We start from the raw sequence: 23,594 nt of genomic DNA, 5'->3' as shown, positions 1-23,594 counted from the left end.
TGCCTTTCTCGGCTCTTCACAATCAGCCAACTATGCAATGATTTTGAGTCTTACGAATTTGTGTTTATATAAAATACAAAAAATCCTAGTTCAATAAAGTAAAGTTGCTAAATGTTTGTAACAAAATACATCAGGCAATCTTCCTATAAGCACATTTGTTAAGGGTCGGCAATGCGGATGTGAAACCCCTGGTGTTGCAGGCGTCAATAAGATATGGTAATCGTTTATCGTCAGATGAACTATATCCTTGTTTGCCATCATTTTCATGTAAAAAATAACATGTATTGCGAGTATAAATTATTTAACACACACACAATCTGAATGAACTAAACCATGAGACAATTACATGTACTTTTCCAATAGTATTCTGTACCGATTCTATAAAAAAAATACATAAATATCATGAATTGGCACTTTATAAATATAATACTTTCACGGCTATGATTCTAGATGGGGTAATCAGAGTTATTGACAATGTCGACGTCGAAGTCAATGGACCGCTTGAAAAGCGTATGAATCAACGTAGCAGGGGGCGAGACAACCGGCGCCTTACAGATTACTTCGGTAGTTTCTCTCACCGGAGAAACTGTTAGAAATATAAATAGAAATACAAACAATTTTGATGTCAACGATCAAAAATGTGAAATTGCTTAAACTGTAATGATGATAATTTATTTCGTTATATAACAATTACTTCAATAGTTAACTATTAATAATAGCTTTATATTATTTTGTTTAATTCTGCTTCCATTAGTACGTGTGACCACACTGTTCAGTGCTTCATTCAGAGACGAAACACATGTTGCAATATAAGTATGTGTAGACTCAATAACGGTCGGATTTTAATCAACAAGAGAAGGTCGTGACGCTTCTTGTAACGGTAGTCAAGTTTCCGCACTGACTATTATTCGTGGTAGCGGAATTAAAGAAAATAATATAAATCCATTAGGTAGTGAAATGGACTTCCGTAAAATGATACATATATAATTACGTTAATGTAATTTTTCTGTTAGAGACACTTGTATATTATAATGAAGGAACTTTAAATCTATATCAAAAAGTAAGTACAGAAAGTGCTACAAGATTTACATTAAATTCATTATAAATACTTAAACATAAAGTCATGTCTTGCTTTCTATTATCACGAGATCATATAACATAATCTATATTAATATTCTAAAGCTAAAGAATTTGCTTATTGGGTTTAATTGGAATAACATTGAATTGAATAATTCTTTTAATGTTGGATAGCCCATTTATCAAGGAAGGCTTCAGGCTACATACAACAATATTAGCAAAGTAAACAAAACAGCTCGAGACTGTTAGTTTTCTATCTTTGTAAGGATCTTTATATCCTACTTAGTACTTCTAAATATCACATTTTTTTCTATTATTATATCTTAAATAGAGTTCTTCAGTCAGTACTTATTAATTTGCTACGTTATAATGCAGTTTTAGCATCCACAGGTTCTATGACGTATGGCAAATGTGGTTTAGGTTGAATATCATGATTTATCTCGGGAGTTGTCTTCTGGGCTGGCCTTCTTTTTCCACCTGCAAAAAATAAATGAGTTTTCAATACATTATCATCATTACATAGAATAAAACAAAGTCGCTGTCGTTGTCTATCCCTATGTATGCTTAAAAAACTACGCAACGGATTTTGGAGCGGTTAATTAATAATTTTTAAGAGATAGAGGAATTCAAGAGGAAGGTATAACTAGCTTTTGCCCGCGACTTCGCTCGCGTTAATTTATCCCCTTAGGGGTTGAATTTATCAAAATCCTTTCTCAGGGAATGCCTACGTCATAGTAGCTTTATGCATGCAAAGTCTCAGCCCGATCGGTTTAAAATTGACAAAGTTTCATACAAACTTTCATCCTCTATTTTACCCCCTTGGGTGTAGAATGAATCAAAATCCTTTCTTAGCGGATGTCTACGTCATAACATCTACCTGCATGCCAAATTTCAGCCCGATCCGTCCAGTGGCTTGGGTTGTGCGTTGATAGATCACTATGTCAGCCACTTTTGAGTTATATATATAGATACATGTAAACCCTTGCGAAGCCAGGGGAATCTTATCTTACCAGTTTTGGCCAAAAATGGTCATTTAATTTTATAAATTTCTGGACTATTTGTGCTCCTGTAGAATAACTTTACAGGAGCAGAATTAAGTTTACTTGCAACATTAGTGGTATAAAAAGTTTTATAGCGGCTACAAATTACCTCCGCCCATTAAGAGTTTCTGCAGCGTGGAGAACGGGGCGTCTATAGCTATGCAGAGAATGAATGCAGCCAAGTACGTAAACCAGAAGTCCGCCATGAATCTGTACAACTGCGGACAGTAAACAAATGTTAATTAATTACCTAATAGTAAATGTATCTAGACACGCGGTAGCGTGTCAAGCCGAGTTTCAAGTAAACTGGCAAGCAGCACCGTGTGTATATTCACACGAACCATTTGGAGCCACTTTTGACCCCCTCATAACTCAAAAACTCTTTCACACAAACGAAATATACTGTAGCCATTGCAAGTTCTAAACATGTTACTTGTCGGTTCCTATTTTAATATTAGTAGTAACTAGCAATCGAAAGTAATAATTGGTATATGAGAACTGGCCAAGTTAGACCTTAGGCTACAGTATATTATCCTAAGTTATAAGAAGAAATGATATTTTATATTGTTATAAATACATTTCAGGACAGACCATTGAACTTGGCACCCATTTAGATCTCATCTCTTTTGTCGTAGAAGTCAACAATCAAAGTATATATCATAATATTAAACTCGGCTATCATTTCACATTTATGTTTTTGATGGGATCATCTATACATATATATATGACGACCTCGGTGGTCCAGCGGTCTAGTACACCGCTTTACGACCGATGGTCGCGGGTTCGATTCCTCGCACGGCACAAACATTTGTATTCATGAGTATGATTGTTTGTATCGGTCTGGGTGTTTTCTATATATAATATGTATGTATTTACAAAAAAAAATCTATGTATTTGTATCAGTAATCTAGTACCCATAACAGAAGCTTTAGCTAGCTTAACTTGGGTCTAGATGGCGCTGTGTGAATTGTCCTGAGATTATTATTATTATTATTATTATATAAAAGGTCAGTAATTAATAAACTTGAAGCCTTACATACACTATAATCATATAGAATCATAATATAATTCCTTCTTTTTACCTAGTCATACTGATGTACACACATACATACGCTCGCACCAACACACACACCCACCCACACTACACTCATATGTACAAACACACTTTCGCACATACAAATGCATTTTTCCTCGTATCTATAGTAAAACCTGTAACACACATATCTCATATCTCTTTTCCTCATTCAACCCACTACATATACACCATCATAATTATAAGTAGAAAATATATTGGTTTGTATGCGTTTAGTATGTATGCGACCCACATATCTTAATACTTTAATATAATTTGTGATCATGCATGTTGGATTTACAATAACATAGTACATATAAAATGTAAAATAATTATAAGTTTCCAAATTGTGAACCTGTTTTTGATCCTAAATAAATAAATAACAATAATAATATACATATAAATAAAATTGCAGTGTCTGTTTGGAATATTGAAATAACCGTTTTTTACTATATGCATATGAATATAAATACGGTACATACACCAAAGTAACATTTTTTACTATTTTTATCTGTCTGTCTGGCTAATCTCTGAAATGGATGGACCGATTTTGATAGGACTTTTCTTGACATGTTGCTGATGTAGTAAGGAGTAACTTAGGCTCCTTTAATTTTAGAAAATAAAGTTAAATTCCACGCGGATGAAGTCGCGGGAACACTTAGTATATAATCATTTTGTGTTAAATGAATACTTACATTATCTCCATTAGAGAAATAGTGGGTTTTGACCCAACTACCATTGGCTATCATGATGATAGGGAAATGAATCAGGTACATAGCGTAGGAGAGCCGCGCTGGTAGCTTCCACATTTGAAGAGATAGAAACCAATTTATTGGTCCTGCGAAAGAAATAAAAAATCATTAAGCATGTGTTTTGGAAGATAATTATAATTTAAGGAGCCAACAGAATATCAGCGCTGCAGAGTTATCTGTAGCATTATGCTCAGTTGGCTGCCTTTTCACTTTTCACTTGCTGCGCCACCAAATAGATAATCCCGCAGTTGTAGAACGGATAGGATTCAATATCCCACCGAATTACGTGAGAAGTGTCACCCATCGTTGTGTCCGACTGTTTGCAACCGCGTCGGTACACAAGCCACGCTAGCAATTCTCCCACTATGAGAGCATTGCAATTATTAAATTTATTTTTAGGTAAGAATAGAATAGAATAGAATAGAAAATCTTTTTAATATAAAAATTTATTCAAATAAACTTAATTTAAGCACTTCTGAATAGTCAACATTTTTTTAAATCTACCGCTTATTCGGAAAGCTGTCTCATCACAAGAAGAATAAGCAAGAAACTTGTGTGTTGCTCTTTTAAACAATCCTTGTAAGTTCACATTTTACAAGTCGAAACGTGTGAATACCAACTACCAACCAGCACTAATTTATTTAGGCTCAAATATAAAAACACAATAAGATTAAATCAGTCTAGTGAAGAGCAGACCAGTCCCTACAAGCAGCACTAGTTCACGAGTATGACGGATGAGCCAGCCATCACTGCGCTCGACCATATTTTAGGGAGTCCAATGACCCGGCCCACCACGCCGCCACATGTCTGGACATTTTAGTGATCATGACTACTCATTCCACTCGACCACGTCACAGCTACAAAAATTACTATATGGTAGTTACAGTATTCGCACTTTACATAAGGATGCATGCGGCAATCAATACAAAAGCCGCTAAGATCCAAGATGCTGACGTATACACAGAAGCCTTGCCTTCCATAATTACTAAAATAAGAATATTTTTATCATCGTATAATTTTAAGTAGTATAAATAGTTTTAAAATATAAACGTGCTGTAACTGTAAGTTTATATTGTATAAATTAAATAAATAAGTAAAATAAAGTCGACTACATTTCTTTTATTAATTTCATGTTTTTCTGTATCTCATGTATGTCTCTGTAATTGTGAATAAAGAATTTATCTATCTATCTATATCTAACTAATTGTTTTTTTTTTAATATGGAACATCAAAAATGGCTTTGGTGGTATTGAGCCTCGTCAGCAACAGGCAGACTACGATTCATTTGCGAACCAATATATACCAATATTCATAACATTAATACTTTATTTGAAGATAAACTTGACTGACTGACTGACAGGCTGTTCATTTAAAAAACGTCAATAGATCTTTTATAACAATGAGTATTAAAATTTACAACAAGACACGAAAGGATATACTGGAATTACACTTAAATAAATTAAAAACAAATGTTAAATCAAATTTACTGAGCAAAACGAATTACTCACTAAACGATTACTTGAATGACGAGCGTGCATAGCAATAGTTCATGCACGGGATTTTCATTTAACGTTAGACATAGACACCTATATAAATATACATTGTAAATAAACTGGCTTAAAAAAAGTCAATAGATTTTCTTGCCAGTTCTTCGCAGTTGAATCTGTATACTGAACTGGAGGGTAGGGAAAAAATTATAATATAAAAATTGTATTATCTAAAATGAACATGACATGAACAAAAGATTTTTGAATTTGTATTTAATTCCGATAATTTGTATTTAATTACAACTCTTTGCCCAATAGTTTAAAGGAAATACATAATTGGAAGCTTTTTAGGAGGAGGTTGCGTTGTTTTCTGTTGTGAGCAATCATTTTACAGTGTTGATGAATTTCTTAGCAGCAAAAATTGTATAATTTCAAACACAATAAAAATTGTTACTGAATAAATAAATATCAAAACGAGGCGTGACCGCGAAATATGTGAAACAGCTATCACAAAGAAAGTTGAATTTTTAAAAAACAAATTATTTTGAAGACACAATTCAAATTTGCTGTTTCTCTCAATTACCGATTGTGCTTTATTATTCAGAATTAAATTATTAACCAAAAAAATAAATCAAGCAACAGAGGAAAATTAAATAAAGTAACTACTATCAATTATTACTGTTATTAGTTAGATTTCGACGGCCTCGGTGGTCTAGCGGTTAACAGACCACCTTACATCCGATGGCTTCGGGTTTAATTTCTCGCACGGTGCAATCATTTGTATTCATGAATATAATTGTTTGTATGAGTTTGAGTATTTCTATGTATATTGTGCATGAATTTACAAAAAAAAAGTACTTATATTATATATATGTATATTATTTTATATATATGTAGGTATATGTATTTATATATTATACTTAAATATTTATTTAATATTCTAGTTGTTATATATTATAGTTATATAATGCGTTTGTTTCTTTTTCCTTTGTTATTATTGTCATGTATATATATAGTCCCACCACTCCACAATTCCTTTCAGTCATTCAAAGGTTGACTGGAAGAAATCCCTCATTTGGGATAAGTCCGCCATTGTACATCTTATATATTTTTTTTTTAAGATCTTTAGTTAATTTAAATGTATTTATTGTGCAATAAAGTGTTACAAACAAAACAAACTTATGTCAGTTGTCTAGTACCCACAACACAAGCTCTGCTTACCGTAGGACTAGATGGCGCTGTGTTAATTGTCCAGGGTTATTAATTTAGTGTAATTAGTATCATATATTACTATTATACATACCTCCATAGCCCTTCACGCAGGCAAATATCAACCAGCCGACTGCACACGCCCATATAGTTCTCATGTAGGCATTTAGGAAATTGTCAAAGACCTGAGCGTTATGGTCTAACTGCATTACTGGATAAATACTGAATATGCAGAAAGCCATCATTGCAAACGATAAACTCCACAGAAGGATGACATTAATCTGGAAATATCAACAAACTAATCATTAATCCAAAAATAATTCGAAATATTTATTAAATTAATTAATCAATTATTCATTAAATTAATATTTTATTAATTAAATTAATCAAATATTAATTAATTAATCATTTATTAATTAAATTATTCATTTATTAATTAAATTTATCAATTTTTAATTAAATTAATCAATTATTGATTAAATCAATCATTTATTTATTAAATTAATCAATTATTAATTAAATAAACAATTATTAATTAAATTAATCAATTTTTAATTAAATTAATCAATTATTAATTAAATAGTTATTGTATATGAACGTTTACTTGAATGACGAGCGTGCATGGCAATAGTTGTTCATGCACGGGATTTTCATTTAATATACATAGTAAATAAACTGACATTTAAATAGAAAAAATAAGTAATTCAATCGAGTTTCTTCCCAGTTCTTGACTTTTCATTCTCTCTCTCTGTCCAACCCATGTTCCCAGTTTATCTGTGGTCGTGTCCCCCCGTAAACCTGTGCCAGATAACTCTGTTCTGTGTTGTTTGAGTTGTAAGGTTCCAGATTCCATGGCACCTGTGCCGGAGAACTCTGTTCTGTGTTGTTTGAGTAGTAAGGTTCATAATCTCTTAGCATTTAATTATCCATTAAAATAATATTATAGTATTTTATAAATACCTTTGAGATTCGAATTCTTCTGTCCCTCCACAAGTGCAGTAAATATCCGAATATCATGCCGACAAAAAATGGCGGCGCTCTGGCTAGTGTATTGAAGTAATAATGTTTAGCATATTCCCCAAACTCTCCTATACGACTGCAATTAATTATATTTATATATATTACAATATGTTATAATTAATAAATGTTAGCATCACCTGCTTCTTCCTTATCCTCTTTATTTGTGGTCGGCGTAATATGTTTATCTCTTCCATTCATCTCTGTTCGCAGTCATCTCGTTATTTAGTCCATTTGTTGGCATATCATCTCTCAAACAAAGGTACATTTTACATATATATATATATACACTCATATACATACATACACACTTAGAACAATTACAAAAAAACATCTTATATCTTATATATAAAATTCTCGTGCCACAGTTTTCGTTCCCATACTCCTCCGAAACGGCTTGACCGATTCTCATGAAATTTTGTGAGCGTATTGAGTAGGTCTGAGAATCGGCCAACATCTATTTTCATCCCCCTAAATGTTAGGGGTAGTCCACCCCTAATTTTTTTTTTTATTTAAGGCAAAACAACGTTTGTTGGAACAGCTAGTTATTTATATATATATGGTTGGCAACATGGCTGATACTCAACATATAGTCCATCCGTCTCTTTTTTGGCCTTCCTCTGCCAGTATAACCATCCACATTCATATGTAACACCTTTCATTGAAATTAATAATAAAATCCTTAGACAATTCACACAGCGCCATCTAGTGCCAATCTAAGAATATCCTGTTTCATGTGTATAAAACTGTATCTGAGTTTTTATATCAGTTGTCTAAACTGATATAAAAACTCAGATACAGTTTTTTTTGTAAATATGTAAATAATATACATAGAAAATACCAGACCAATACAAATAATCATACTCATGAATAAAAGTGGTATCGTGCGAGGAATCGAACCCGCGACCATCTAAAGTATAGCGGGGTACTATACTGCTTAATCGCTAGACCACCGAGGCCATCAATTTTAATATTTCAGTATAATCTTATTAATTATATAAACGCGTAAGTTTGTGAGTATAAATGGATGTTTGTTAATCTTTCACGCAAAAACTACTGAACGGATTTTGATCTTTACAGTAATATAACTTACTATACATCAGAATAACATTTCACGCAGGTAAAACCGCAGGCACAGCTAGTATACAATAAGATTACTTACTCCGGATGCGCAAGAGCTGCAGAGAAGTTGAACAAGAAGCTGTACAGACTGGAGGAGACAAGAGAGAGCAGAAGGATAGCGCTGAGTGCAACACACGCTATCTTCTTATCACCGAACATCAGCAATAGGATGATAGGGCAGACCATGTACAGTTGCATGTCCACAGATAAGTACCAAGTGTGTGTTAAACACTGAAAAAAAAGCATTTAAATTACTATTATTATTGACAGTCTCGGTGATCTAGTGGTTTAGCACACCGCTTTACTATCCGATGGTCGTGGGTTCGATTCCTCGCACGGTACAAACATTTGTATTCATGAGTATGATTGTTTGTATCTGTTTGGGCGTTTTCTATGTGTAATATGTATGTATTTATATCAGTTGTGTAGTACCCATAACACAATCTCTGCTTAGCTTGAGATTAGATGGCGCTGTGTGAATTATCCTGAGATATTATTATTATTACTATCTATACTAGACTAGTGATCACCAGATGGTCTAAATTCGGCCATAAATAATTTTAATTATAAGTTTGATCATTATTAACATCATTAACATCATTGTCAACTAGTTACGCACCCCGGCTTCGTACGGGTGTACATGTATTATACATATAAACCTTCCTCTTGAATCACTCTATTAAAAAAAACCGCTTCAAAATCCGTTGCATAGTTTTAAAGATTTAAGCATACATAGAGACGGACAGACAGCGTCAGCGACTTTGTTTTACACTATGTAATGAAGTCTTCTATATTACAGCCAAATAACTACCTTCAAATAGTATTAAATTTTATAAATAATTTAATTTAACTGTATCCTAAACGTCGTTAGGATTGTCATATTAAATGACAAGAGTAAACGAAACAAATTCTGCAATTTTATCATATTTATATATATAGGATTTACATTTTTAAGACTAGGTATTTAAACAGTCTAGTTAACTTACCATTTGACTGCTGTTAACATAATTCTGAACATGCAGCAAAGCTGACCACCAGTACTGTCTGCAGTTCTCAGTAGCGAGAGCCACGTTCTGCCAGAACGGACCGTCGGATACATGGTTGAATACTGACGCTTGTAGGAGTACCACAGTGGCCAGCAGTGGAAACATTCGTAGCAAACGATTGATGTAAAACGCGTGTAGGGCTCTGATGAAACGACCTGGAATTTAGTATTTTGAAATAAGTTTACTTGCATTGTCATCATCATCAACAACAACAACATCACCAATAACAACAATACCAATATCATCATCATCAACAACAACAATACCAACATCATCATTATCAGCCCACTCCACTGTTGGACATTGGCCGCTCCCAAGGCACGCATCGGCAACGATCTTCTGTCCTTCTCATCCAGATATTACCCGCAACCCTACGTACATATATCGGGATCTTCCCACTTTTTATATTTATTTGCTGAGTTCCCGATATTTCGGCAGTGTTTCAACCATGGTGGTTGAAACCAACCGAAATGTATAAGATCCCGTGATTTCTACTAATTATACGTATAGTTTGTGAAAGATGATATGGTAAGAAAGGAAGTAAATAACGCGATGACTGCGAACAGGGATGAATGGAAGCGAAAAACATATTACGCCGACCCCAAATGAATGGGATAAGGAAGAAGCAGATGATGATAGGTATAGTTTGTAATATAATTCAATTTCGCTATATTTAGAATCTTTATTAATATGATCTTATTAATATTATAAATGCCCAAGTTTGTGAGTATTGATGGATGTTTGTTACTCTTGATTTTGTTGAAACTTTACAGTGATATAATAGTATAAAACAAAGTCACTATCGTTGTCTGTCCGTCCCTATGTATGCTTAAATCTTTAAAACTACGCAACGGATTTTGAAGCTTTTTCTTTTAAATAGATAGAGTGATTCAAGAGGAAGGTTTACATATATAACACATTCAGGTTGTGAACACTGATTAAATTTTTTGTTCTTTGCGATAGCATATGCTGGTGGTCACTCTATTCTCCCAAATTTGAATTTTAATAACTGTATTTATCATAAACATGTTCCACTATTATTTGAAAAAAATACGAGCTGAGTTTCTTGTCAGTTCTTCTCATCTCGATATCATTCCGAACTGACGGTAGATTTGACATATCATAAGAGTCTGTAATAGACCTACATGAATAAAGATATTTTGAATTTGAATTTGAATTTGAACATGTACACCCGTGCAAAGCCGGGCCGAGTAGCTAGTAATCAATATCAATAAGACATAGGCTATAAATTTCATGCATGTGAAACCGCGGGTGCAGGCAGTATAAAATATGACTGTATCATCAGCTTACCTCTGCTTATTTTCCCAATAGTCGTGTAAACAACAAGCAAGCCACTCAGCAAGAAGAAAGTGTCGACAGTGAGTGGTGCTGAGTTTACCCATGTACTCGAAAATTGACGCAACCACTAAAAGAAATAATCATATAAAAATCAAACATATAATAAATCTATTAATTATTATTTTACTATATAAATTATCTATCTAAATATATATAACTCAATGGTGACTGACATAGTGATCTATCAACGCACAGCCCAAACCACTGGACGGATCGGGCTGAAATTTAGCGTGCAGGTAGATGTTATGACGTAGGCGTCCGCTAAGAAAGGATTTTGATTAATTCTACCCCCAAGGGGATGAAATAGGTGATGAAACTTTGTATGAAACTTTGTCAATTTTAAACCGATCAGGCTGAGATTTTGCATGCATACTACTATGATGTAGGCAACCCCTAAGAAAGGATTTTGATAAATTCCACCCCTAAAGGTATAAATTAACGCGAGCGAAGCCGCGAGCAAAAGCTAGTTCACTAATATAATTGTTAACGTAATATATGTATATAGGAAACACTCAGAGTGTTTCCTATATACATATATTATGTACTAAGTTTCATCCATGTTAAATTTATAGTCTATATATTATTCTGATGTATAAGCTACGTTACTGTAAAGTTTCATCAAAATCCGTTCAATAGTTTTTGCGTGAAAGACTAACAAACATCCATTCATCAGAATAACATATACTTAAGTATTTATAACAGTTTTCTATTACCAATATTACTGCTTAGTTTTAGTAGGACTAGATGGCGTTTTGCAATTTTTTTTTATACTACACGAGTGGCAAATTATTCTAGATTACTATTATTGCCACTTACCTCCATAGTTTCTCTCAAGTTGTGTACAAATCCGAGTAACGTCAAAGCGTACGTGTGTCCGATAACAACCCAGGCCATGGAAATGGCTCGAATGCCATCCACACATTCCAAGGCTCCAGGCTGAGATTTGAATGTGAGAAACCGCCTCGTGTTAGTGTAAACAGAAAACACTCGATACAGAACTTCCGCTTCTGTAAATAAAATCATTATCTTATATATAAAATTCTCGTGTCACAGTTTTCGTTCCCATACTCCTCCGAAACGGCTTGACCGATTCTTATAAAATTTTGTGAGCGTATTGAGTAGGTCTGAGAATCGGCCAACATCTATTTTTCATCTCCCTAAATGTTAGGGGTAGTCCACCCCTAATTTTTTTTTTATTTTAAGTTAAAACAACGTTTGCCGTGACAGCTAGTGTAGTATAAAATAAAGTCGCTGTCTCTGTCTGTCCGTCCCTATGTATGCTTAAATCATTAAAATTACGCAACGGATTTTGAAGCTGTGTTTTTTAAATAGATTAATTCAAGAGGACGGTTTATATGTATAATACACGTACACTCGTGCGAAGCCGAGGCGAGTATACTAGATATTAATAAAAAGGACCACGAATTTCACATCATTAACTAACGTTAAATTTGAATGAGGCTTCAAAAATTTCAATTTGGTAATTATATATATACAAACTAGACTCGTGCAACTCCGTCTGCGTGAACTGTTCTCCGATTTTTATACATTTTTCATTGCAACTCAGCTAGCCTACCTCAATACATTTATTTATTTGAAAATTCTGTTAGTGTTGGATAGCCCATTGGCTATCCAACACTAACAGAATTTTCAAATTCGGTTCAGTATATCCAGAGATAATTCCTTCAACATCACAAACTTTACCTCTTTTTAATATAGATTACTAACTACTCGCCCCGGCTTCATCCGGGTGTACATGTATTATATATATAAACCTTCCTCTTGAATCATTCTATCTATTAAAAAAGACTGCATCTAAATCCGTTCCGTAGTTTTAAAGATTTAAGCATACAAATGGACGGACAGACAGCGACAGCGATTTTGTTTTATACTATGTAAAGATGACAATATAATACTATAACAAAATTAAAGTACCTTCTTTTTATGATGTAATTACATAAATTAACTACATATCTATATAAATGGGTACATTAGTATGATTTTAAACAGTAACTTATCATATCCAAATACAGTTATCAAATAATACATTTATTTTACTGATAAAGTGTAGCAACGTACCTGTCTTTAAAACAAATACACAGTAACAATCGTAGGAGGTGCTGATCACTATCAAGAATCCAATTATTGAGAAGATGGTACTGAAACAAACATACATAAATAAATATATAACCCTGGACAATTAACGCAGCGTCATATACAGAAGCTCAGCTGTCCCACGGTCAGCAGAGCTTGTGTTATGGCTATTAGAGAATAGATATAAATAGTAATATATACAGAAAATACCCAGAGCGATACAAACAATCATACTTCATCATTGAATATAAATGTTTGCACCTTGCGAGGATTCGAACCCGCAACTCCGCAGTAAATAAATAACATATATTCTATATTTTACCGAATTGGATGTAATTTTAGACTCAATAACAATCGGAATTTGTTCACAAATAGAGAAGGTCGTAACCGTAAGAATAGAACTAGTGACCTTCGGAAGTAAAATGGTGTAAACATCTACACCACTTAGGCGATCAAGATAAGTTCATGCAGTTAAAAAATTTAAAACATCTCAGAAACATATAATAACATCAAATAAATAATTATATTTATTAAATTAAAGAGTTAAAAAATTTAAAACATCTCAGAAACATATAATAACATCAAATAAATAATTATATTTATTAAATTAAAGATTTGTTCGTACAATGTAAACAAAATAATCCATTAAGTAAAGTATGACCATCATGCTCCTATACGACCAGTTCGAGTCAAACACTTACCTGCGCCATGGCTGACAGATGAAATAAAAACTTTGCAAGCCAAAAAAAATAGAGCAAAGGCAAAATTTAAATCAAATCCCGATGTATTCCGTGATGAGTATATTATTATAGAATAGAAAATTGTAATTCCTAAAGTCTGGAAATTCTTGAAGTCTCTTGGGGTTGGTAAAAATAATTACACTAATTCCTTTGATTTAGATACCAATAACCTTATAACTTCAGTTGCAAACACAAAACTAAATACCATACCAACCCCAGAATAATTGTTAAAGATGTTGAGAAGAGCTATCGTTTGGTACGGATAATATTAGATATCTAGATATTGTCCTTCCTATTATCACCAAAATTTTCAATGTTTCCTTAAAAAAGATGCTCATATTATTCCACTTCCCAAAAAGAATCTCGTAAACTCTCTTCAATCCGGTTTCCGTCCTGGTCATAGTACGACTACTGCCCTTGTAAAAATTACAGACGATATTCGTTACGGCATGGAGAACTCCCAGACTGTCCTTACATTACTAGATCTAAGTAATCTTTCAACACAGTTATATGATGCGTTCTCTCAACATATCTCCAATCGTAACTAAATGGTTTCAAACATATCATTAGTGGTGCCAACCTCAGCCGGCGTTATCTCCATTACTTTTCTCGCTATTTATTAACTCCATTACTCTCGAACTTCATTCCTCATACCACCTTTACGCAGATGATCTCCAACTATATACACAAGCTCCAGTACATAACATCACCTCTGCCATCACTAAAATCAACGATGATTTAGCAACCATTTCAAACTGGTGCAAATCGTACGGATTAATCGTGAATCCTTTAAAAACGCAAGCTATTATAATTGGCAGCCTTTATATCGCCAGAATATTGTCTTCAATGGTGAACTCATAGACAGTGACAGTGTGAAAAACCTAGGAATTTACATCAGACACTATCATGGTCGACTCAAATTATGGAACTTAGTAAAAAGGTTTTTAGTGTCGCTGGTTCATTAAAACGATGACACCAAGGTTACGCTTGCAAACACCCTATTACTTCCTATTCTGGATTATGCAGATACTTGCTATCTAAACCTCACCGAAGCCCAGTTGAACAAACTTGAGCGTCTTCAAAACGTCTGCATTAGATTCATATTTGGTTTACGTAAATACGACCGCATTTCCGTATGTATTTCTATCCTTTTTAACCCTTTTATACCTTAAAGAATCTTTCACATTTCTCGGTGAAATTAACCTCCTGTTAAAAACTCCCACCCATACCTCTAGTTACTATTCCAAATCCTTCTCTGTACAGGCTGTGCGCCTTTGGAACTCGCTACCGCCCTCCATACGTAATGCTCAATCCTCAGCCATCTTTAAGAACTTAGTTAAATCTCACTTTCTCTCCCCGTAAATACTCTTATGTTCACTTCTTTTCCACTTCTATTGCTTCTTACATTTAGTATAGTGTGTTATTTGTGTAATATTTATATGTATGTATAATTTTTATGTGTATGTATGTATTTATTAATTTTAATTTATTTAAGTAAGTTTATATATATATATTATATTTTGTTACCTTATTTCCACTCCACGTGCCGCCTACTTTATTTTTATTTATACTCTCTTTCATAAGGTTGTCTGGAAGAGATTGCGTTAGCGATAAGACCGCCTTCTGTACCTTCTTCTTTCTTTAATGTATTGTTATATATTATTTTCTTTTTATGTATCTACTTTTAATATTGGTGCAATAAAGAATTATAAATTAAATTAAAAATTAAAGAATCATGGATAAACTAAATCGTGATGATCAGGTATCAATTATATAATTTCTATATCATTAGAAGTTACCAAGATTTCTAATCTAATAAAAGAAGACAGTTTCAAATTATCCGATAACGATGAATCATTATGTATTTTTTACAAATTTCTGAGTCACCCTATCAGGTCGATTAAAGATATTTCTTATCAACCCACAGATAAAATAATGCAATCATACATTTGAGCCAATTTCTTAGATAAAATAATTCTGAATAATAATATTAGTATTGTTAATGTAGGAAAATACTAAAAAAATTAATAAATTTAGATGAGAGAGAAGATTAAATAACGAATTGATACGGTTGTACGATGGCGCAGGTTAACGAAGTTTCTCGTAATATTTAATTATCGGTTTATACGCCTGTGCTTATCTTACTTTACCTACCTTTATCATACCTTATCATCCATTAAAAAAAATATTGAACTCTGTTGCTCTGTGCATGTAATGACTACGCAAATTGGCATCATCAATATCTTAAGACATTTCTAAATTCAATGTCCAAGTTTCTTTTTACGGACTACTCTAATGGTGTTGGCCGCAGCTGGCCTTTACAGCTTCACCGGACGATAGGGCGCGAGTGCAGATGGCACTCCAAACCCGCGGAAGGACTTATGGAGCGGCTGAAGGCCAACTCCCGCCTAACGAATACGACTTTAGTCTGAGGGTTCGAACCTCGGCTCAGACCGTCGTAACATCGATCCCCGTTTGAACTAAACAGGGGATCTGTCGGAGGGGCAAAAAGTCCAAGTAATGACTCACTATTGATCACAAATTACCAATTTATTTATATTTCAGTAATATAATTTCGTTGTTTGTTTAATTTATTGTTCGTCATGATCTTCTTATCATCCATAATCTCATATAACCCTCTATGACTCATATTAAATAATATGATGTTATGACATAATACATGAATCATGCAATTTTTTCTCTATTTGTAGATGATTAACTTTGGACCCGATTAAAGGAAATAAATATTTATGAGATGGTTTAAATTTATCTATTTCATAATGTACAAATCATTTTCATACAAACTTTATCGTTTCGTAGTTTATAGCGGCTAGACAGATACACGGACATGACGTAATTATTCTAATTTTAAAACATGGCATAATTATCAGATTAAATAAAGCATTAGTAACTTTACGTTTAAAGTGTAATAAAATTGATCGATTTGACATTTTAGTTAGATTCAAATACCCAAGAAAATTTACAAATTTTGGCCTTCAGTTGGAATCAAATATCCAAAAATATTTAGACTTTTTGTTCATTAATTTCTTTGTTTGTATGCGTGTTGGTGAGTCAGCTTGTTGTTATATTTTTTCTGATGTCACCACGTTTCCATTTTACTAATTACTTTCTTGGAAGTAAATAAAAGAAAATAGACAGGATTTTACATGAAAACAATAATGTTGAGCATAGTTATGAAAACACATGAAGTAAAAGACCATTCATACATTATTTTCATTCAGTCAGATCTGTAGGATATCAGGGAAATGTAAATAATGAGACAGAAAACTACAAACAGTACTGTAGGATACAAACAAAACCATTCAGGAGAACTAATTAATCCAATAATACTCACATGGCCACTTTGTCCGCAGGCGACAGTGGTTTGTCATTCGGCAGACGACAAAAAGATTCAGTGTATCTCATTTTAAACCAGGGAAACTGTTCTTGGATGAAATCCATCGTCTGCTTTATAGAACACACTTTGGGTATGCACAGTGCAAACGTTGGTCCAATTTGTGCGGTGGTCATCATTGGGAACACTCTGAAAAAGAGAGATTTATAAGAAGAAGAATAATATTTTAAGTATATCACATCATGTTTGGTCTTATTATAATTGGAGGAGAAGTAAATTAGTTCCGTGAAGTTAAGATCTAGATGCGATTAAGAAATCTAATGAATTCCTTGATATTGATACAGGTAATAAAAATTAGATGGACGTAATTGATTAGCAAGAAATTCTTTCAAGCTCATTGAGAAGTCAAGAAACCAAAACTTTAACTCTTCGACAGACATTATTCTTACAAACGTGAACATTCTATTTCATTATTATATTCTACATAAAATTTAAGGTACTTTATCTAAACCAGATTCTATGCTCTAATACTGTTTGGATATATTTTCCAATACAAAGCTAAGGCAAAGCTTCTAATATAGTATCTATGTAATTTCTAAAAACCCCAAAAATATCTACATGATATGAATAATTATAAGTATATAAAATTTCAAAAATTGCATACCTGGTCTCAATATCTTCAACAGGTTCAATATCTCTGTCAATTCCAGTCATCATCATAGCCCACTTCCTTAATTTATAGTATTCCTCAATGTCTTTCTTCATATCGCTGTTCGAAGCAGGCCATGGAATTTCTGGCAAATCCAAATCGGCATAAGGCCAATTCACCTCGACTGGCCTTTGATCGAATGGTATAATCACAGTGCAATATTTCCCCTGGATTTCCATGTCCTGTACGTTACGATTTATGCTGAGACATTGGTAGTAGTCTCCAAGGTCGTTGAGGTTTCCAGACAAGATTCCTGGTGGAACCTTAGCACTGGCATCAAGAACTGTAGGAAAAGAAAATGGTTTTAATTTTTTCGAGTACGCAACAACGGAGTCTAATTCTCAGGCTTTATCATATTTGCATATTATTTCAATAATTGTCATTGTGATCTAAGTTTTAAATGTATGATCTGCCTGTTATTTAGATAAATTTATTAACAATTTATCCTCGTTCATTCGTAATTTAAGAGCGATGCGTTTGTCGGTGGAGCTCTTGCTATTTTCCACGATCTTCCATCATACTCTTTAAACGAAATTTGAGTAACTTAAATTCTGTTTTTATTTTAATTTATACTACCCCACATTTTTTTATATATTATATTATGGTAAAGATTTAAGTAAGAAGTAACATCAAATAATCGTTATTTAATTTAGAACCATGTATTTCGAATTAATAACATATTCTATTTCTTTATGTAGTGTTACTAAGTGATACCATCGTCTATTGACACTCATTTGTTGCTATTCAGGATGACTACTATGTCATCCTTGTTATCCGATAATTTTACAGCCTAAGCCTCTTCTGAAAATGCGCATTGCGCACTCTAATTTATATATTGTACAATAATATAATCATCACCGGTCTGAATGTTTCGAATCGAATCTGTATGTTTCGAAGCCTAATAAATAAAACATATACTATTTTACGTAATATATACTATATAAACATATGTAGTATATGTTTGTAAACATCTCACTGCTGTACATAAAATAAATCTCTCTGTATTTACAGATAAAAATGTTAATCTAAAACGTAGCGGAAATTGTGATTACAACTATCGTAGTATAGTACTAATATGTACTATATCTACTACATGCTTTAGAAGAATCAAGACGACGGATATTATTATCTCATACTATCTCATCCATGCGGAAGCAATCTGTTCATCTAATGTAGTATATTTTGAGTAACAAGTGATATGTTTCACACAAATAATGCCACGGTATGTTTTCGTTAATTTCTCATATTTTCGTTAAGAACTATGGGCTATTTTGGTAGTTAAGAGACTTATAGCACTGCGACCATTCTCATAACATTGAATGTCCTACTATGAGGACCAAACAATGCAACAATGTAGCCAAGAATTGTACTTTCAATACAATCTTTATCATGTACATCTAAAGCCTTGACACAATTTAATGTGAGGATTATAAATTATCATACACACAGGCACAAATATCGTTAGTGAGTGCTATATGAACGTATATAAAACGAAATACATTTGCAATTAATCAGCAAAATTTTAGCGTATTACCAACGTCGATAACAAATTAGGTGTGTCAAGAATTATAACTGATTGTGTATTTTATATACTTGATTAGAATAGCAAATAGACTGACGGTTTACTTCAACGAGTTTAAAACCCCTATTTCAATAGTTGTCACTATAGATATTGGGGTTCCAACTATACCTAGGATAACAGTTGATACATACATACACTGTATTACCTTAGATGTTTTTTTAATGGATGATTGTGGAATGGTGCACCCCTCTGTATTAACGGTTTGCGCTGGCGGGGCATCAGTGGAAGATGATAGAATGAATATGAGGTTAGGTCAGTTAGTCCATGACAAATTCACTAGGAATTTACCACGGTTTCCAGGGGAATTGCATGGAGGTCAGCCTGATATGGTACATGCGATGGAGTGACTAGTTCACAGTACTAACAATCCATTTCCCTCAGCCTTAGATGTTATAATTACTGTAGCAATAAACCTTCTCATTTGTTAAGCCATATAGGGTAATCAGAGGTCTTGTCAAATGTTGTCTTGGTCAATGCAACATTGACAATTTGATTGTTAGGTTTGAATCCAACATGGATTTTTATTGAATTTGGTATTGTTTTACGAAAACCCATTTCATTACATATATTATACATAATAATAATAATCTCAGGACAATTCACACTACACTAGACCCAAGTTAAGCTAGCTAAAGCTTGTGTTATGGGTACTAGATAACTGATACAAATACATAGATTTGTTTTTCGTTAATACATACATATTATATATAGAAAACACCCAGACCGATACAAACAATTATACTCATGAATACAAATGTTTTCGAGAAATCGAACCCGCGACCATCGGATGTAAAGCGGTGTGCTAGACCGCTATACCACCGAGGTGATCAAATAAATACATATTATTAATGATATTGTTTCTAAGCCTAATCTTGACTGGTAACTTGTAGTCTGGACCAAACTCTATTCCTTGCCCCGTGATCCCTTTAGAAGTAAAACAAATGTTATACGTGGGTGTAGATCCAATAACTGTCGGAGTTTGATCATTAGTGGGGAAGGTCGTAACTTTGTAGATTTCGTTTGGAGTAACTCTGTCTCTTCTATTTCTAAATCAGTATCTCTGTAAGCTACTTTTCATTCATTCCAAATATATCAAAATGCATATTCTTTTAAACAACTCAGTAAATCTCAAAGAACTTACATCTCCATCTTAGGGTATTATTTGCCAAGAAATACAACTGCTCATCGCACTGCGTCGAATTCAACACTAAATCATACAAATGCCTATCGAAAGTGCTACTCAGGCATGCACAGTTATAAACTAACGTTAAAATTAAAACTACTGACACTAAACGGAACATTATCACTGGCGTCTATTCTATTTGAAATCAAAATCACAAATCAGTACATAATAGACGGCATCCATTATAATATATTGATATTTATTGTAATAATGTAGATATCAATAATTTGAGAGATAACAGATAGTGTGTTAGGGTTCCTCAAATCAACACGAATTTTGATAATATTTTATCAAAGTAATTACATTATATTGAAATATTTTTTTCTATGTATTATACGGAATTAGGTGTAATTTTCCGAAAGTTTATTTCATTACTTAATGTATTTATATTATTTTGTTTAATTCTGCTACCATTAGCAAGTGTGAGAGGCAGTTGGAGTTTGGTCGCGGAACAGTTAACACAAGGCTTTCAAGCTATATCCGAACTCTATTCAGTGTCTGATGATGCCTCGTCCAGAGCCGAAACACGTGTCGCAATATTATATAATTGAGGGTAACGCAGCTGAAGTCGAGTCACAACGCGAGTTTCAAAGCGTTTGTGGCCCTGGTCCCCACCGACTTGCTGCCCACCTTCATGAAAGAGGACTACTGGCCGAAAGGTGTGGTGTATCGGCGCTACCGTGGCAGATTGCCGTCTTCAGTGCCGTGATCACACAGACAATATTATTGTATTAGTTTTTAAATATTATATTATATGTATGTTAGTCTATAAGGTATTTATAATATGGGCCTAGTTGCCTGAAATAAATGAATAAATAAAAAAAAATAAAATAAAAATGTGGGTGTAGACTCAATAACGGTCGGAATTTGATCACCATTAGAAAAGATTGTAAATGTTATAGTAAATACGGTCAAGTTTACGCATTGAATATTTATGGGCTCACACATGGTAATAGTAGTGAAGTTAAACAAAATGATACAAACCATTAAGTATTTCTTTTTAATGTATGAGAGTGAAATAGTGCATCTGTTTACGCCAACAGTATAATCTGGCGTAGTTCCAGTGGAGTATAATAGGATGTGTATTGAGTCTGGTTAATTAAATTCTTATGATATGTCAATTTAATCATAATTATGTGTATGAGGCATAATAATCGATTTTGTACAATCTATAGACTACAAGTTTCCATAATGTTCGCAGTTCATTTGTTTCTATTCTTTACACAAAATATTAGGTCATTCGCTAAGTAATTTAGTTTTTCTTGAGCTGTACGTATTTAAACCCAGGCCTTTCAAATGGTCATAAATAATTGGATTCCATAAATTTCTCTCACCAATCTCACGGGTAGTTACCGATATTCGCCGATTTGCATCAACTAATGCCTTTATCGTGTCTTTATCAGCTTCAACAGGCCTTTCAGAACGTGGAGCATATTGGAAATTTTGCAAACAAGTTCTGGCACTTGCATACTGTCAACACATCGACATTGGTTAATTTATTTCGAGGTTTAACAGCATTTTTACCTGTTAAATTTAAAAATGAAACGAAAATATTGCCAATTATTCTTCAGGTTTTCGATTTGAATAAATACTATTAAATCCTCCAACAACCTAATAATATATACTGAACCTCATTTGCATAATCAGAAATCAATAATTACATTGATTATCATAAAAAGATAGAGAGCAATACTTTTCTTATCCATCGAGCATGATGATACCGTGAACCAAGAATGGAACGTGATTCATCCATTTTATTACATGTGAAAGTATTAAGATCCTATTCATTTTCCTGGTCTAGGACATATTCTTTATAATTTTGGGTAATATTGTCCAATTATTGATTATAGTCTCCCAAAAATAATATCAAAAAATATCACATCACGAGAAGGTCGACAATTTTGTAACAAAGGGGCGAGATCGGTCTTAAATTTCATGCCTAACGCTGTAAAATTCAAAAATCCAAATTTTTAAGTAATAAACCACGAAAATTTATTATTAACTTTATATGTGTAAACATCTGACGACCTCGGTGATCTAACGGACACCGCTTTACGACCGATGGTCTCGGGTACGATTCCTCGCACGGCACAAACATTTGTATTCATGAGTATGATTGTTTGTATCGGTCTGGTTGTTTTCTATGTATAATATGTATGTATTTACAAAAAAATATATATCTATATATATTTATCAAATATCTAGTACCCATAACATAAGCCTTAGCGAGCTTAACTTGGGGCTAGATGGCGCTGTGTGAATTGTCCTGAGATTATTATAATTATTATTATATTGTAGAAATTTTGTTATCGAGAGTACACTCGGTTTACTAATGTAAAATTGATAAATATGTGGCGTCAAACTAGGGAAGGGAGATTCTCGGCATTATAACCAGCTTGCATTGCTCAGATGTTGCACATGCTCATGGGCAGCGGTAATCACTTACCATCAGGTGAGCTATAAAAAATGCATTCCAGTTTAAACGAGGATATGATAGTGAAAATTCAAGATACTTTACAACAGTAAGCTGCTATTTTAAATACTTACAGAATTGTTAGAAAATTTCTGGATATCCAAACGCCCACGTTTGCGCCACGGTTTAGTCGCTGAACGGCCAACTAAGCTTCAAAGTTATATCCGAACTCTATTCAGTGCCTGGTAATGCCTCGTTCAGAGACGAAACATTTGTCGCCATACGGGTGTATACTCAATAATGACAGCCTCGGTGGTCTAGTGGTTTAGCATACCGC

At 33.4% G+C, this 23,594-nt stretch overlaps 1 protein-coding gene across 1 annotated transcript; it reads right to left on the bottom strand.

Annotated features, from left to right (window-relative positions):
* Positions 1 to 1,441: 1,441 nt before the first annotated feature.
* Positions 1,442 to 20,962, bottom strand: LOC131851907 (O-acyltransferase like protein-like). The gene is given in 15 exon segments (XM_059202461.1): positions 1,442 to 1,554; positions 2,227 to 2,304; positions 2,306 to 2,314; positions 2,317 to 2,335; positions 3,885 to 4,027; positions 6,732 to 6,918; positions 7,598 to 7,733; positions 8,817 to 9,007; positions 9,763 to 9,977; positions 11,134 to 11,248; positions 11,998 to 12,188; positions 13,261 to 13,340; positions 17,371 to 17,559; positions 18,035 to 18,362; positions 20,803 to 20,962. Coding segments are annotated over 15 exon segments (2,154 nt in total).
* Positions 20,963 to 23,594: the final 2,632 nt, after the last annotated feature.

The sequence above is a fragment of the Achroia grisella genome, unplaced genomic scaffold, assembly GCF_030625045.1.
Source record: "Achroia grisella isolate CSIRO2021 unplaced genomic scaffold, CSIRO_AGI_Agris_v1 utg809, whole genome shotgun sequence".
NCBI classification, from domain to species: domain Eukaryota; kingdom Metazoa; phylum Arthropoda; class Insecta; order Lepidoptera; family Pyralidae; genus Achroia; species Achroia grisella.
This window is presented reverse-complemented; position numbering and strand designations above follow the sequence as displayed.